General features: G+C 38.2%; 1 protein-coding gene across 1 annotated transcript in view; it reads right to left on the reverse strand.

Annotated features, from left to right (window-relative positions):
- Nucleotides 1-1,613: 1,613 nt before the first annotated feature.
- The window catches only part of DNAJC12 (DnaJ heat shock protein family (Hsp40) member C12), a 39,235-nt gene continuing 23,092 nt past the window's right edge, over nt 1,614-17,756 (reverse strand). The window contains exons 5-6 of the mRNA XM_070431910.1: nt 10,255-10,459; nt 1,614-2,166 (exon numbers count right to left, since the gene is read on the reverse strand). Coding sequence (XP_070288011.1) covers nt 2,072-2,166; nt 10,255-10,459 — 300 coding nt within the window. The 3' untranslated portion in view covers nt 1,614-2,071. The remainder of the gene's footprint in view (nt 2,167-10,254; nt 10,460-17,756) is intronic.

Consider the following 17,756-nt stretch of genomic DNA (forward strand, 5'->3'; position numbering starts at 1 on the left):
TGCTATTATACATACGTACAATTGTGACTGTGCTGAATACATTGGGGAGTCAAACAAGTTATTGAAGAAAAGTTGTCCAGTTTTCCCATTATTTTTCATTCCAAGAGAAAAACTGTATAATCAACACACAGTCCTTTTTAAACTTTGAGTTCAGGAGAGTATTTAAGTGTTTAAGAATAAAAGATCTACTATGTTACAGAAAGTGCTTAGCACAAATATATGAAGTGCTTAGCACAAGCCTGGCCCATCACAAATCCCCATTCCAGCAGAGCTCCTTCTCATTTCTTATTTGGAGGCTGCCAGCCTCATGGGAGAGAAAAGTATGTAAGAGCTGGCCTTCACTCCTGTCAATAACTGGGAAATCCATCTGTAAAAAAGCAGAGTGGGCCATGGAAGTGGGAGTGTTTTTCCCTTTAACAAGTCATTAAAAGTCATCAGTGCTATGAATCAGACAATGGGGGGTTGGGAGAAAAAATTAAAACTCCAATTCTTAGATTTAAAAATTCACTTATTCAATCTAGTATTTTTTTCAAGTGCCTACCTGGACCGGGCAGGCATTATGGCAGGCAACTGTAGTCCAAAACCTCATTTTATGAATGTAACAGGCTTTATATTTTTTCTATTTTTAAAGTAAAATTTGCAGATATGGTAACAATGCCAAATCACATTTTAATGAAGTGATAAAATACTGATAGAAATCATTCTCTCTACAGATTTGACAAAACAATAAAATTTCAAATAAAATTAAGGAAACCAATACAGGATTGTATTTGTTTAAAAAATTTTTTTTTTCTCCCCACCAGTGTAACTCAGTGGTTGAGCATTGACCTATGAACCAGGATGTCAAGGTTCCATTCCCAGTAGGAGGCATTTCAATCTCCCTTTCCCTTCTTCTCTGAAATCAATAAAACAATAATATTTGGGGGAGAAAGGTTTTCACTGAATTGGGTTCCCCCAAATTTCATATCTTGAAGTAATTTTTTATGTAATGATTTTAGAGAGGAAGGAAGGGAAAGACAAACATCGATTTGCTGTGCCACCCACTTATGTATTCACTAGTTAATTCCCTCATGTGCCCCAACTGGGATCAAAGCCTCAACCTTGGAGTATGGGGATGACACTCTGTATGGGGATGACGCTCCAACCAGCTGAGCTACCCAGCCAGGGCCAAAATACATATATTGACGTCCCAACTCCCAGTACTTCAGAATGTAACCTTTTTGAAGATAAGGTCTTTAAAGAGATGATTAATTTAAAAGAAGGTTGTTAGGTTGGGGCCCTTATCCAATATGACCAATGTCCTTACAAGAAGTAGAAACACCAGGGATATACATGCACAGAGAAAGGCCATGTGAGGACACAGTGAGAAAGCAGCCACCTGCAAACCAAGGAGGGAGGCCTCAGGAGAAATCAAACCTGCAGACACCTTGATCTTGGACTTCAAGCCTTCAAACTGTAAGAAAATAAATTTCTGATCACTTGCTATAAAACAAAAGAAATCTGGTAGGGATGTGTTTCCTCAAATTAATAACCTTTTAAATTTACAAGTATTGAAATTAAAGTAGAAATACCTATTCAGATTATTTTTTAAAAAAAAACAGTTGAATTCTACATTCATTATGAACTTTGGGAAAATTATTTATTTCATTCTATGGGGTTTAGACAAGTAAGTTCACATTTCAATTTAAGTCCAGAGTCAGAAAACATTTCTTGTACATTCCGTACTAATAGAGATCATCATATATCAATGAAATATTTAAATACAGAGATTGATTTAAAAATGGATTTCTCTAAATAACATTTATCGGAAAACACACGTAATACAATCCACTCTGGATCTAAGAGGCTTAATTTGTTCTAATATTAAAAGAAACTTGTCTTCTGAAATTTCTCTAATTTAAAAGACATATTGTGAGAATGGGTTCAAGGGTGGAGGAATCAATCGGTACTCAGCGATTCACAAACATGACATATAAACATGACATTTTAAAGATTTGGACAAAGACTGCATGTTGGCAGCACAGGGGGTGGTCTTGCTCACTCGCTCTCCCTCCTACTGAGCAGGGACATTTCATATTTCATAGTTTCTGAATTTCCTCAGGAGTTCTGAAGGAGCATCCCCAGACCAGCGGAAATGAAGGTGCCAACTGTTCACATCTGAAAAACCTTTGAAGGAGAGAAGAGAAGATTTTTAAATCAGAGGTGGGAACAAAGGAGTCAAGCTTGTAATAGTAGGACAGCTTGCTGGTGAGATTTCACTGCAATAAGTGAAATGTAAGGGTAAGTCTTTGGGATGAATTATTAATATCTTACAGAAACTGATTAACTTGGGCAGGATGTTGAATTCTTGTGAACAGGATTTATTTTATATGGATGAGAGGATCTCACATGCTTAAACTTAATAATAAAAGGACATTTATAATGCCTCCAGTGGTGGTAATTTTGACAATTCACCTGCAAGGAAATTGGAAACAACTTTCAAACAGCTGCCAAAAATAAAAGGTCAATGGTAAAGGATTCTGGAAATACAAATAATGTATTCCATGAGAGTAAGATTTATTTTTTTAGAGTAATAAACAACTTTGTTGAAAATTAGATAAAAGGTCATTTTCCCTCTACTAGAGAAAATGTAAACTGACAAAACTATTCTGGGTAGGAAACTTGCAATATTTATCAAACTCATTAAAATGCATAAACATTTAACCTTACAATTGTACTTCTGAAATTTATCTTAAGGAAATAATCACGGATGTGCTCAAGGGTTTTAACTATAAGATGTTTAACATGATATCTTTTATAAATGTTTTTAAAAATTAAAAAAGAGCCCTGGCCTGTGTGGCTCTGTTGGTTGAGTATCATCTCCATGCATCGCTAGGTCACCAGTTTGATTCCGGTCAGGGCACATTCCTGAGTTGCAGGCTCAATCTCCAGGAGGGGGCATGCAGGAGACAGCCAATCAATGTTTCTCTCTCTCCCTCTCCCTTCCTCTCTAAAAATATCAATAAAACATATTTTTTAAAAAAAACATTCCAAGTATTCAGCAATAGAAAGTTGGTTAAAAGGCTGTGATATAGTCATTAACAATTTTTAATACTTACAGTCACATTAAAATGCTCATAACATATTGCTGTGACAAGTAGTTAGAAAACAGTGTGATCCCATTTTTTTAAAATATGTTTTTATTGATTTCAGAGAGAAGAAGGGAGAGGGAGAGAGATAGAAACATCAATGATGAGAGAGACTTATCAACTGACTGCCTCCTGCACACCCCCTACTGGGGATCAAGCCAGGAACCTGGGCATGTGCCCTGACTGGAAATCAAACCGTAATCTCTTGGTTCATAAATTGACAGTCAACCACTGAACCACAACAGCCAGACTCATTTTTAAATTTCTTATTTACATGGGTATTTCTATAAAAAATGTTTAAAGTCTATAAGGAATTACCCCTAAATGTTAACAGTAGTTATCCCTGGATAGCTGGAATAGATTTAATTTTCATTTTTTAATACCCTTTTCTGTTTATCTGTATCTTCTTATTTTTCTGCAGTGAACATGTATGCCTTTTGTCATTGTTGTTGTTTATAATATTGATAATGAAAATGCAGGTTACCGAAAAATAAAATATGCTTCCATTGATATTTAAACGATAATCTAAAAGTCTAGGCAGAAAAAATATACACTGAATTGAGGACAGTGATTATCTCAGAAAAACAGGATCTGCTTGCCCTTTCTTTAGAATTATCATAGAAAACAAATTTAAAGAATTTCCATTTGGAGAAAAAGCAAACAGGAAATTCTTTCTGACAACCTGTAATTGAAAGGCACACACAAAATATGGACAGTGTGGCCCTTTTAGTTTTAAGTCCACTAACATATAAAAATATACCAAAAGATCAGCGATATGTTCTTGAGGTGGTAAGATTACAAGTTGTTTTTTCATCCTTTTGCTTGACCACATCTTCTCACATCGCACCTGCTGCCAAGCAGGCCTCTGCCAGAGGAAGCCCAATGCGAGGCGCACAGGCGGCCCGGCCTGGGGCGGGCAGAAGCCCCGAGGACATGACTGCACAGCAACAGCATCTGCTACCTTTGACTTTTTGTTTGTTTTTATTCCAGGATGTCACAGAAAACTATTTGATTCTAAAACAGTATTTATCAGAAGCCACATTCATTGCATATTTAAATGGAAAGAGAAAAAGTGAGATTGTCTCACACGCTGGTTTGCAGATGCCATGGTTCATATTTTACAGGTTGCAATGAAGTCAAGCAGATGACGGGGACTATTTGATGGCTCATCACAGAAGAGGCATCAAAAGGCAAACTCCAAAGTAAATATCAAGCATTGCTTGAGGAAATTAACAAGTATGCTTAAAAGTTATGTGAGCAGCTTCTCGGGCTTAGTAAAGCTGACATGAGTAATATTTCTTAAATGCTGACATAAAAATTTGCACTACAGTCAAATGAAATTATAAATAATCATGCAACTGCTCTTTGGTATATCAAACTCCAACTTTAAGGCACTACTCAGAACAGCTAATAATATCTTAAACAACACTAAGAAATACTGGTAGGCCCTGGCCAGTGTTGCTTAGTGGTTAGAGCGTCGGCCCTCCAACCCAAGGGTCTCAGGTTCAATCCCTGGCCCCTGTTTCTCTCTCTTTCTCTCCCCCTTCCTCCCTCCCTTCCACTCTCTCTAAAAATCAATGGGAAAAATATCCTTGGGTGAGGATTAACAAAACAAAAAACAAAGAAAATACTGGTAAATGCAGCCTTTGGCAAAATTTCATGATTCTTATTCCCCAACAAACAGCTCTCAGAACGAGGATCCTTCCTCCTCTCACCCCCTCCACTTCATTCACAATTTATCCTGAGTAAATATTGATATATCTGCTCTGTGGAATATTTATCAGCTGTTAGAAACAATGAGTTAACCCTTTGCGGTCGTATTAAATTTGGACATGGGTGTCGTACTGGTCGGAATTAATTTCCATTGAAAGAGCAGTGATACATAACATGCAAGATTATGAAGGATAAACAAGATTTATTAATTCTTTTTTGGAACTACGTCACTACTAGTAGAATCACTACAAACGTTATCACTTTCTACGTCAGAGTCAGTATTCAAGGTGCCAAAATAAAACTCTTCATCGTTACTTTCAGATTCGCAGTACACTTCTTTCGGTTACTTTCTTTTTGCCATTTTGGAGTATTATTTTGAAATATCTTAACAAGCGAGAATGCCTAATTACAGTTAAACGTAATTTGTAAAGCTTTATTTGAAATTCTGCGAAGTATCTCCGAAGCTTGTCGATTTCTTCACTCTCAAAAGGCAACTGACTCGCCGGTGTTTTGCATGGCGAGTGTGGAACGACCGCGTTTGTTTATATTGAGTTTCGGTATCTCCGATTTGTCGGGGCAATGTTTTGGTTCGTGACAAGGTCGCTTAGACACTTAAGAGCTTTCAGAGAAATTATGAACTGATACATGAATGAATAGAGTTAAGATTCGTACGGTTCCTTGCTGTGGTGGCTGAGAGCAGACATACGACCAGAACGGTAAAAAAGCTTTGGTGGCTGAGAGTAGACAAACGACCACAAAGGGTTAATTCTAAAAGTAAAGTTTTAAGGAGAAGTCCCATAATAATAAAATCTGGCACTAAAAAAAATTTACATACCTGATGTAAACATTTTATGTATATTAAGTTATTTACTCCTCAAAAAGTCTGCTTAATTTAATCAATTACTGTAAGATAGTAATAATTCATACCAAAAACATAACCTTTCGAAATAGAAACTACTATTTTAACCATTATCTGTGTGTGTGTGTGTGTGTGTGTGTGTGTGTGTATAAAAGGCTAATATGCTAAGTGTCCATCCGGGTAATGACATCACATAGCAATGCCCGGCTTCCTCCCCGGCTTCCTGCCTCCTTGGAGTTTCTCCAGCCCAGAAACATGACTTGCTTTATAGCCAGGTGCAAACATTTTACACTGTAACCAAATATCTGTGAAGTGTTTTCCTGTGCCTCATCTCATTTGATCCTCACAGAAGTCCTGGAGTAGGTAGATAGGAGACTCCGCGGAATCCTATTTTCTTTTCATTAGCCAGAAAACGAAGATTTAGAAAGCTTAGAAACTTGACCCGACTGAAAAGAAGAAATGATGGACTTTGAAAATGACTTCAGGAGAAACCAAGATGGCGGCATAGGTTAACACCGGAGTTTGCTGCCTCAAACAACCACTTCAAAAATACAACTAAAAGACGGAACGGACATCATCCAGAACCACAGGAAGGCTGGCTGAGTGGAAGTTCTACAACTAGGAGGAACCGAGAATCAGAGGAGGCGCAGTGCTGAAGTAAAATACTAAGGTGCGGAGTGCGCGCGGCGCGGGCTGGTGGCTGAGGGCGCGGTTGTCGTTTTCAATCCGGAGGGAGCCTCAGACTCTGAGCTCCAGATCCGGGCGAGTCTCTAGGGACCCAGACTCAAACGGGAGAAGTGGGACTGTCTGGCTTCGGTCCCTCCGAGGTTTGCAGCTGTTGCTGGGACAGAGAGGCAGAATCCCTGGGGACGGACTGAGAGCAGCCATAACTGCTCCCTCCTCCGCCCTGTTGATCCCGTGGGACCCGCCCCGCCCAAGCCCTGCACAGAGCCATTTGCCGGATAGCCTCAGGCAAAGGCTAGATTAGCACCTCCCTAGAGGACAGAAGTTCTCCCACTGCAAACACAGCTGACTCTCACAGCCAGCTGGCCTGGAGGTAAAATCCCTCTAGTATTAACTACAACAATCAAGGCTTAACTACAAGACTGCGCACAAAGACCACTAGGGGGTGCACCAAGAAAGAGTAAAAAATGCGGAGACAAAGAAATAGGACAAAACTATCAAGGGAGGATATTGAGTTCAGAACCACACTTTTGAGGTCTCTCAAGAGGCTTCCAGAGTCTGTCGATAAACTTGATGAGATGTACAGGAAATCTAATGAGACCCTCGATGGTGTGATAAAGGACCAACTAGAAAGTAAGCATACACTGACTGAAATAAAGAATATTATACAGACTCCCAACAGCAGACCAGAGGAGCGCAAGAATCAAGTCAAAGATTTGAAATGCGAAGAACCGAGAAACACCCAACCGGAAAAGCAAAATGAAAAAAGAACCCAAAAATACGAAGATAGTGTAAGGAGCCTCTGGGACAGCTTCAAACGTACCAACATCAGAATTATAGGGGTACCAGAAGATGAGAGAGAGCAAGATATTGAAAACCTATTTGAAGAAATAATGACAGAAAACTTCCCCCACCTGGTGAAAGAAATGAAAATGACTTCAGGTTTTCTCACTGCACAGAATATAGTCAAACACTGCTGCAGTTAAATATTTTACCCTTTATTCTCCCTGCATGATCTACAATAATAATCTGCTTCATGATGATATTTACTACTGTGTTGCTGATAATTACCTGAAAGAGAAATTGGGCTGCTTCACTGGGCTGAAAAAGTTTAGCTAAATCAGAAAGCAGGTCTAATTAAGCAAGTTTATTCTATATCTATAAAAGGCTAAGTTGACTGTCGCATGCGCGATTCATATATAGCTCTCACTGGTGCCAATTGCACACGTGTGTTTCCATCTGTCATTGTCAATCATGAATTTGGTTGACACTTCTATTATAGAGAAAGGGCGAATAGTGATTTTAAAATATTTCTTCTAATGAATTTTCTTTCAATGTGCATGAATTCATGCACCAGGCCACTAGTATACAGATTTTTTAAAAAATCAAAGAGATTAACTCTTGTTAACATAAGAATGTCCAAACTGTAGAGAATTTTTATAACAATTTATTGTTTGAGTTAAACAGAGGATATACCTGGAAGTGAGAGCTCAACAGACAGAAAAATGTTTCCCAGAATAACAGTTTGTAGTTTCTGTGTGTATTTTGAGATTAAGGAGGGAATGTAAGGAGGACTGCGATCTGATTACAGGTTAAGAATATGTGCTCTCTTGAGGGTGGTCACAGTTTAGGAGAGCTCAGAAAAGAGGCATTTCAAAGGTGTGTTAACCTAGAAGCACGGAAGCCATGGACAGAACTTGATTAAGGCCAAGATAAGCCTTTTACTAAATCAGTTACATGCCTGGGGCAGGATTTTGTTGAAGACCTGAATCCAACTGCCCGGTTAGGAATTTATGATCAGATCACCCTGTGCGGTAACTTTCCATAGAAAGCCTTTTTTCATCCACATTCACTTGCCCAAGGCCACACAGCTCATGGTTGGAAAAGCTGGGATCTGGTTAAGGCCACAGTGCTCTTAGCTCCTGTGTAACATAGAGAAATGTGCTCAGTGTATGGCTGTTCTATATTTTTAAAGCCCTCATGAGTGAACATATACTGTTCTTCATATATGCTTGTATCAGCATATGGAACAGTATGGAAGGAGACACACCTGGGCATCTGCATTGGTTACTTTAGGAAACAGAAGCAGAGAAAGATAGGAGACTGGGGTAGACACTAAGTTATTGTTTATATAATTCTTTGATTTTTTTTAAATGACAAGCTCATTATTTGGGGGGTTTATCACATGTTTATAACTTTTTAAAATATGTTGTTACTTATTTTAGAGAGAGAGAAAGGGAGTGGTATAGAGAGATAGAAATATCGATGAGAGAGAAACATAGATCAGCACACCCCCTACTGAGGATCGAGCCCACAATTTGAGTGTGTGCCCTGACCAGGAATCCAACCAGTAACTTCTTGTCAACGCTCAACCACTGGGCCACACTGGCTGGGCCATATAACTTTTCTAAAGAAAGAAATTTTCAGATTCTTATGACAGGCAATCAAGTGGGGCCTCAGCATCATGCCTGAGTCTCTGTAGTGTCCAACACCCCAAGTTCTGGTGAAGTCTAAACCCAATATAGAAAGTCACAGGCACCCTCCAGGATTTAGAGAGGGACAGATCTGAACTTTCCAAGGCTGAATGGAGAAACATTTGCATGTTTGCCTTTGTGTGTGTGTGTGTGAGAGAGAGAGAGAGAGAGTGGGTGTTTGCATGTTTGCAAACAGATGTTAAAACCGGTTTCCTGACATTCGGGCTTCAGCTTTGATCAGCTTGCTATAACACATTTCCAGTTACAGGGCTGATGCAGTCAATGTACAGACTACAAAATGATCTTTTGGTTAACACCTGAATCCAACTCTAAGAATCTTTATTCCCAGAAAGCAGTGAGTTCTCCCCAAAGAGAGATTTGAAGTGACCACTTCTAGAAAGATTATAATTCACCACAAACTATCTACTTGTCTTCTTTTATTAAATAGGTGTTCAAGGATGTTCAGGAACTTTCTGTTTAAAGGATAAAATCTAATGGAGTGTTGAATCACAACCCTGGAAATCAAATAAGATTTTGAAGGACAGTTACAGTGTGTGTACATAACACACCTATCGACACAAGACACACAGTGGAATGGCTACACAGACAAACAAAGAAATGATAATAATAGCTCACATTTACCCAGGGCCTGCTATAGACAAATCACTGTGCTAAGCATTTTGCATGGATCTCCTCATGTAATCCTTATGATAAGTCTTTGAGAAGGTACCATTATGATTTCTATTTTGTAGATGAGGAAACTGAGGTCTAGAAAAGTTAAGTAACTTTTACCAAGTAATACAGACAATAAGTAGTAGAGTCAGGATGTATAGTTTGGGAGCCAGGATTTCAACCTCCTAACACTCTGCTTCCGTGGATCTATAAATGATTCAGAATGTCTACAGAGCTACTTTCAGATAAGGCATCTTCTCAAGATAGTGCAGTGCCTTAGAAACAGACTGAAGCCAAACTGCCTTAGTTCAGACCCCTGCCCTGCCACACAATCTCCATAACCTTGAGAAAATTACTCAACCTCTCTGGGCTTCAGTTTCCTCATCTGTAAAATAAGAATAATGTTGATACCAACCTCACAAACTTGTAGGGAGGATTAAATAAATATGTGTAACATTAATATTAAAGGAGATAATAGATGTAAACTAATTGCTGTGAAAACATTCCTGCACATAGTAAACTCCCCAATGTTAGCTAACATTAGTTCAGTGGAGAGGAAGACACTCCCAGAAATATCTCAAAGTTCCCTTTACCAGGATTGTATTAAAGAATGTATCATCTAGTTTCCATGTCAATGCTAAATAAGTATTTAAGGACAGGCCAACCCTTAAATTTGGCGAGATTCAGACCTTCTTTGTCTGCAAACCTATATGACATGACTTACTTGAAGAATCTGGACTCTGTGGGGAGGATGACTTCTCCAAGGACTCAGATTCTTTTTGCTCCATCTTCCCAGTGGTTGAACCCAACTCTCCTTTCTTTGTTTCTCTTTGTTCGTTCTGTTCCTCATTTTCAATCTTGTTGGTAGGAGTCTGGTCAGGTTCTTCCAGCATTCGATCTTTTTTACCTCTGACAGCCCAGTGCATTGACTACATTAATTAAGAGCAGACATATAATATAAAATCAATATTATATAGCTTTCTGTATTTAAAGTTTAATATGTGGTGACACCTGACCTACTATTATAATGCTAATTTCAGAATGTTAAACTTGACTAATAACCAGATATTAATCAATTAATCCAGATATTAATTAATTAATCGTCCCTGATTTGGAAGACTAATGATATAAGGAGACATCTATATTATGGTACAGAACAAAGGGACAAACATCAGAGAGATTCAAAGAATTAGATGTTTCCTCAAAAAGTTAAACCTAGAATTACCACATGAACCCAGCAATTCCAATGACAGGTATATACCCAAAAGAACTGAAAACAGATGTTAAAAGAAAAACTTACACATGAATATTCATTCACAAAAGCCAAAGGTGGAAACAACCCAACTGTCCATCAACCAATGAACAGATAAATAAAAGGTGGTATATCCATATAATGGCATATTATTTGACCATGAAAAAGAAATGAAGTACTACAATGTGGATAAATCCTGGAAACATTATGCTAAATAAAGAAGCCAGATACAAAAGCCACATATGTATATATGATTCCACTTACATGAAATATCCAGAATAGACAAATCCATATAGAAAGAAAGCAGAGTGGTGATTACTAGGAGCTGGGGGAAAGGAGGAGATAGGAAGTGATTGCTACGGGGTTTCCTTTTGGGGTGATGAAAGAGTTCTGGAACTAGATAGTGATGATGGATGAACAACATTGTGAATGTACTTACTGCCACTGAATCTTACACTTTAAAATGGTTAAAATGGGCCCTGGCAGGGTAGTTCAGTTGGTTAGAGCATTGTCCCCATACACCAAGGTTGTGGGTTCAATCTCCATCAGGGCACATACAGGAATCAACCAATGAATGCATAAATGAGTGAAACAACAAATCAATCTCTCTGTCTCTCTCAAATCAATAAATAAAAATTTAAGAAAATAAAAAAACAATAAAATAAAATGGTTAAAATAATGAGTTTTATGTGTATTTTACCACCAAAAAACAATGAGGCTGTGTTTCTCAAGTCATGCCAGAGATTAAGCCTACTACTATTGTAACTATTGGAACTACTATTGTGACCTTCCATTAAGCTTGACCAATGCAGAGTTGGCATTAGAAGTCTGGCAATAAAAATATTAGAATTCTGGATTATACATCTTCTCTTTAAGAAAACACATGGCACGAAGCAGGAATTCAATCAATATTTACTATGAAACATGTGTGCTAACTTTAAGTGGATTCACTTTATGTGAACTTTCCCAAGTCCAGTTATCCTCAAATAACAAGAACTTTCTAAATATATTTCCTTTTTTTCTTTAAGGATAATGTGAATGTGTACATGTACACTATAGAGAAGGTTTCCGGAAGGAAACAAGAAACTGCGATGGTGGCTTTCTGGGTGAGTAGAACTGGGGTCTGAAATAAGGATGAACTGACTTTTATTACATATCCTATTGTACTGTATTGATTTTTTTTTAAGCGAAGGTGTGTTAGTTATATTTTTAATTTACAATTTTAAAAAAATCAGTGGTCATAAATCAACAGGGTTTGGTATTGCCCATTGATTTCTGGTATAACTTTTATATTTTTAGAAATATACACGTTCCAAGACCCCTGAAACTCTCTGGAAAACTGATACAGAATTGTGTTGAATATGCTGGTGGGGGTCTTTTGCCCAGTGATTTTGTACTCATAATTTAACATTTAAGTTAAGCAATAAAGGTTACATATTCTGCATTCTCTCAAAGCTATAGCCAACTGTTTTCTTAGTGTATATAAATAAAGTCCTATGTTTTCATTTCTTATCTAGCCCTCCCCCCACCCCCTTAGAGCAGCCTATTGGGTGGGGGGTGGGGAGGGGGGGGGCGGGAGAAGGGCTGCTTGGCGCCAGCTGTGAAGACCTAAACGTGTGTCCTAAATCTACAAACTCCTGTAGGAAGAGAAATAGCACTAAAAGGAGGGGAAGAATTTTGAGAAACTGCATATTCATACTCCCCTTCACTCCCCTCCCCTTTACTCCTGGGAGAGAGACAAGTCCATAACCCCTCCCTTTATCTCTTTGTTCTGCTTTCCCTCTCCATCCTTAAAAAAATCTCTGCCTGCACTGAGATATTAAGATGGGTTTTTGAGGCTAGGAATCCCCCATCTTCTTGAGATGCCGACACTCGAATACACCTCTTTCCTTTACACCAGTACCTGTCTCACAAGTTTGGCTTTCTTTACAACAGGTAGTCAAACCTGGGTTGGGTTACAGTCTGTGTGATTTTGCCAGCATAACCCTGGCTTTGTATGGTGGGATCTGGAGTATGGGAGAAATCAAAAATCGGTCTTAAAAATGGAATCATTTTTTAGGTAACAGTTTTTGAAGAACAAGGTAAGAGAGAGTTACATTTCCCCATAGACCCTTTTGTACCTTTTCTATTTTGTGTCCTGTATATGTATTTCCTATTAAAATGTTTAAAATTGGCCCTAGCTGGTTTGGCTCAGTGAACAGAGCATTGGCCTGAGGAATGAAAGGTCCCAGGTTCAATTCCAGTCAAGGGCACATGCTTGGGTTGCGGGCCAGTAGGGGGCGCGCAGGAGGCAGCCAATCAATGATTCTCTCTCATCACTGATGTTTCTATCTCTCTCTCCCTCTCCCTTCCTCTCTGAAAACAATAAAAAATATATTTCTTAAAAATATATTTTATTGATTTTTTACAGAGAGGAAGGGAGAGGGAGAGAGAGTTAGAAACATCTATGAGAGAGAAACATCGATCAGCTGCCTCCTGCACACCCCCTACTGGGGATGTGCCCAAAACTAACGTACATGCCCTTGACCGGAATCGAACCTGGGACCCTTCAGTCACAGGCCGACAATCTATCCACTGAGTCAAACCAGTTAGGGCAATAAAAATATTTTTTTTTTTAAAAAATAACTTGTCTGCTCTTAAAAAAAAATGTTTAAAATTGGATAGATGGGTAGATGGAAGAATAAATGAATACAGAGTGAGAAAGAGAGATTGAGAGTTTACTGTGTCAAGATATCGAAGCAAAGAAACCAAAACATTGCTTTTCTGAAGTTCAAGGTTATTGAATTAGGTCAGTAGTTGTGACATTTAAAAACTGTGCCAGAACCACAAAAAGGGCCACCGCCTCTGCTACACACGTGCCGCATGATGCAAGGGCACATCGTGTTTCATCTGTAGCGCATTCCTTTTCCGGGAAGTCTGAACTTATCTACAACACTGGGGTTGCCAAGTTCTGCCTGAGGCACCACTTTATTTACCAGGCGTGACTGACAGGCCAGTATCTTCCCTATGTGATTCCCTCCCCCAGTGTTTTACAGGGAACATGTCCATAATGTCTGGCCTTCCCTTTGCTCCTATCCTGTTATTAATAATTAGTTAATTACAACAGTATAATATTAATTCTGTGTCTTAGCACTTCTCTCTTGGAATAAAAGGACCTATGGTATGCCTTAGATGGGTGAAGGACAAATGACTCACCTATAATAAATGCTTTCCAAGCACTCAGTGAAAAGATAATGAGATAGTCGTCTTACTCATCCAACCCCTTTATGAGCAAATCAGAATAAAGTATTTTATTATCAACCCTCATATCTGTTGATCCCAATTAATGAAATACCCAAGGGGAAAACCCAAACTATATCTAACCTATACAGGCACCTCTTATGCTTTATAGTTCAATCAAAGGACTACCATAAGAGCAATGCTAAGCAGCCTGGTTTGCTGGGACACAATTAGATCAGACATTTCTGTGTTCATAGAACGTATTTCTCAGCTCCACTAGCATAGCAGTTGGGCACAACAATATTTAACATCAAGCAAACTACTGTGGAGTGACTCAGATCAATAATATGAGCATCAATAAAAATATCAAATGATAGCAGATGATAGAGACAAAGAGGAATTCTAGGAAAGGGAGAATCTGGACAGTAAAATGAATTGCCCAGATGAAAATCACTGTGTGCATGGAGCTGGCTAACACTAAACAGACACCCAGCCTGGGGGCAAAGCCACTGTCCTATTCTGTGAAACTGGCATGTTGTTCTGCTTCTCAATTAACTTGTTTACCATCTTTCCTTCATGGATTGTCAGGTTTTTTGTTTTTGTTTTTAAATCTAGAAAACCATTTTCTTAAATTATGCACCTTGGTTAACACTGGAATATAAATTTATTGTGTCTATAGTAAACTTTGAGACAATTAGAAAAAAAATCAATGGACTCAGGTGAGCCATGGTTCAGCTAAGTAACTATTCAAAATTGATGGGTTATTTTTATCCTGGCTCTCCATGAGTACATATTTTTTTTACTTTCCTGGGTGACCTCTGACAGTTTTTGGATAACATCCAATTAGGACAAACTGCCTTTGAATGAGCCCAGAAGACCTTGAACTGCACACTGTTTCCCATCTGGCTATCAGGGAAACCAGGAAGCTTCCCTAGTAGTCTGTAGCCAACTGGACTCATCCCAAAGACACCTTGTCCAGCCAGAAATAACAGACAAGAGGTCCACGTGAGGGTGACTGGCAGCCCCAACAAGCCCTCCCAGTAACAATCAATGTTTCAAGCAATCAATTCATTAAAAATATATTTTTATTAACTCTTTATAAAATTATAGCAGTTTATACGGCATGGGACAGTTTTAACAGCTTATGAGAATTTTACTCAGCACTTTATTTAGACTGTGGCTTTGCTGCAACCGCTTTCCCACAGCTATCCTAAAGGCATTCTGCCATATATTTTGGAGCTAGAGGGAGATTCATCCCCTGAGTCCCTTGAAGAAAACCATTTATAGCATGACCATAATGAATTTCCCTAAAATTCACTGAGCTAGAAGGGCATCTTGTTTTTAAGTTATCCCAAGCTCCCAAAGGCCCTGGTTACGGAAGCCCTCACCCCATCCCTTTTTTTAAACCAACATCCCATATCTAAATTTAAATTTCCAACATATTCATTGACCTCAATGAATTCTTAAAATGTTTTTACAAACTAAACTATCAGGAGGAACTTCTAAAAAGGAAAAGAAAGATAAATAGCTAGTGAAGTGGCAGGTGCTTGGCACGGAGGGAAAAAAAATACCAATTACAGTCCATCATTCTTGGATGATAGAAATGAGTCATTTAAGGAATTCTCCCGAAGGAGAGTCCTGTAATATGAACCTGTGTGTGATGCTGCAAAAATGCATTGTGATTTGTCCTGCCTTGAAGGTGCTAGGACTAACATTCCCTACCAATGCTTTTCCTTCAAGGGGGGTTATACTGCTTAAATAAAAAGCAGAAACACAGAGTTGATGATGAAAAGGTAGGGATTTTATGAGATTTAACATTCTAAATGTGTAGAACAAGTGGCCATGCACATGTGTTTTAGATAAATGTCACCTATTACCCAAACCCTAACTTACAAACATTTTATTGTCAGAATGGCATATGTTATATATATATATCCCAAAAGACCTAATGCTGATGTTTATCTACAAAAAGATAGGCCCCAATCTATGAGTTGATGAACAATATTAGGTATGACAATTAATAATTATAGTGAATGTGAAAAGTTAAACAAATCAAATGCACAAATACAGAAAGCAACAATTAAAATGTTACAGAGAGAGGGGAGGCTTTCACATGCAGAAGTCACTGTGAGGACGAAAACAGCAAAGAATGAAAGGAAATTTACAGAAAGTCCAACGAATGAGGTACAAAACAAAATATGTGAAACTTAGCATGCAGGATTCAAAGTCCACTGAGAAAGAGAAGCAAAAGCAAGTTGGAAGCAAAAAAAGGTTTGGCTCAAAGAAGACTGTGCAAGAAAACATAACACTGCTAATTTAATGCAGAAAGATATGCATCTCATCATTTTTGTATCATAATAAGAATACATACAAAACCAAACGCTAGCCTGGCAGACTGTTTTAATTTTGCTGACAAGATCAATGACGTAGCCAGTAAGATCTAAAATGTAATTATTGTAAGACCTCAAACAGTTCATAAATAAGATAAATTCAAAGCAGAAATGATGTGTTTGGAGACAAAAAATAAGTATTTAATGGAAAGACATTGGCAATATAAATTAGAGCAGGAATTTAGAGAAGAGTTTTTTTAAGATCCACAGCTAACTTGATATTAGCAGTTAAAATTAAATAACAAGAGTCAGTGGATCATCAAGAAAAATGAACTATAAATCAAAAGGCATTCAAATAGCAAGGGTCACAGTTGCAGTTACAGTGTGTCACACACAGCAGAATGGAAATATGGTTATGCAGAGGTGGTAGAACAATGTCTATTTAGTCCGTGCCAACAAGGAATTGCAGGTATACACGATGTAAAAGGGAAAAAAATCTTACTTTTGAGTATGTGAAGTCACTATTTTAAAAATATTCTCTCAAAAACTCTTTCAGCTTCTCTTGAACTCATCTCCTTGTTTCATACTCCACATCTATTCTGACAGTAAATGCATCAGCAGCTCTAACATTAAAATATCCAGCATTGCCCTAACTGGTTTGGCTCAGTGGATAGAGCGTGAGCCTGCGGACCCAGGGGTCCCAGGTTCGATTCCGGTCAAAGGCATGTACCTTGGTTGCGGGCACATCCCCATTAGGGAGTGTGCAGGAAGCCACTGATAGATGTTTCTCTCTCATCGATATTTCTAACTCTCTATCCCTCTCCCTTCCTCTCTATAAAAAATCAATAAAATATATTAAAAAATAAAAATAATAAAAAAATAAAATAAAAGTATTCTCTCTAGCCCTACCCGGTTTTGCTCAGTGAATAGAGCATCAGCCTGTGGACTGAAGGTTCCCAGGTTCGATTCCAGTCAAGGGCACATGCCCAGGTTTCACGCTCGATCCCCAGTAGAGGGCATGCAGGAGCCGGCCAATCATCAGTGATGTGCTCTCATCATTGATGTTACTATCTCTCCCTCTCCCTTCTCTCTTTAATCGATAAAAACAAAAAATTCTCTCTAGTTATTTTGTGCATACAGGACATGGCAAAAGTAGGTTTACAGTTGTGAGTACACAAAACACAGAATTTATTCTTGTATTATTTTTTATTAATTATTGTATTATTTTCCATATGAACAGTAAACCTTTTACCCCATTCTATATATTCAATAGTTTTTCATGAATAATTAACCCACTTAAAGAAGTCATATGAATATACACTCATTCCAAAATGAGATGAAGAATATTATTTACATTTTATGTAAAGTGGCTTTAACTATCTACTTTGATAATTTTGCATTGTTCTTCTCAATTACTTCAAAGAC

The sequence above is a fragment of the Myotis yumanensis genome, unplaced genomic scaffold (assembly GCF_028538775.1).
Source record: "Myotis yumanensis isolate MYYU_CA2020_CCGP unplaced genomic scaffold, mMyoYum1.0.hap1 SCAF_13, whole genome shotgun sequence".
Lineage (NCBI taxonomy): Eukaryota > Metazoa > Chordata > Mammalia > Chiroptera > Vespertilionidae > Myotis > Myotis yumanensis.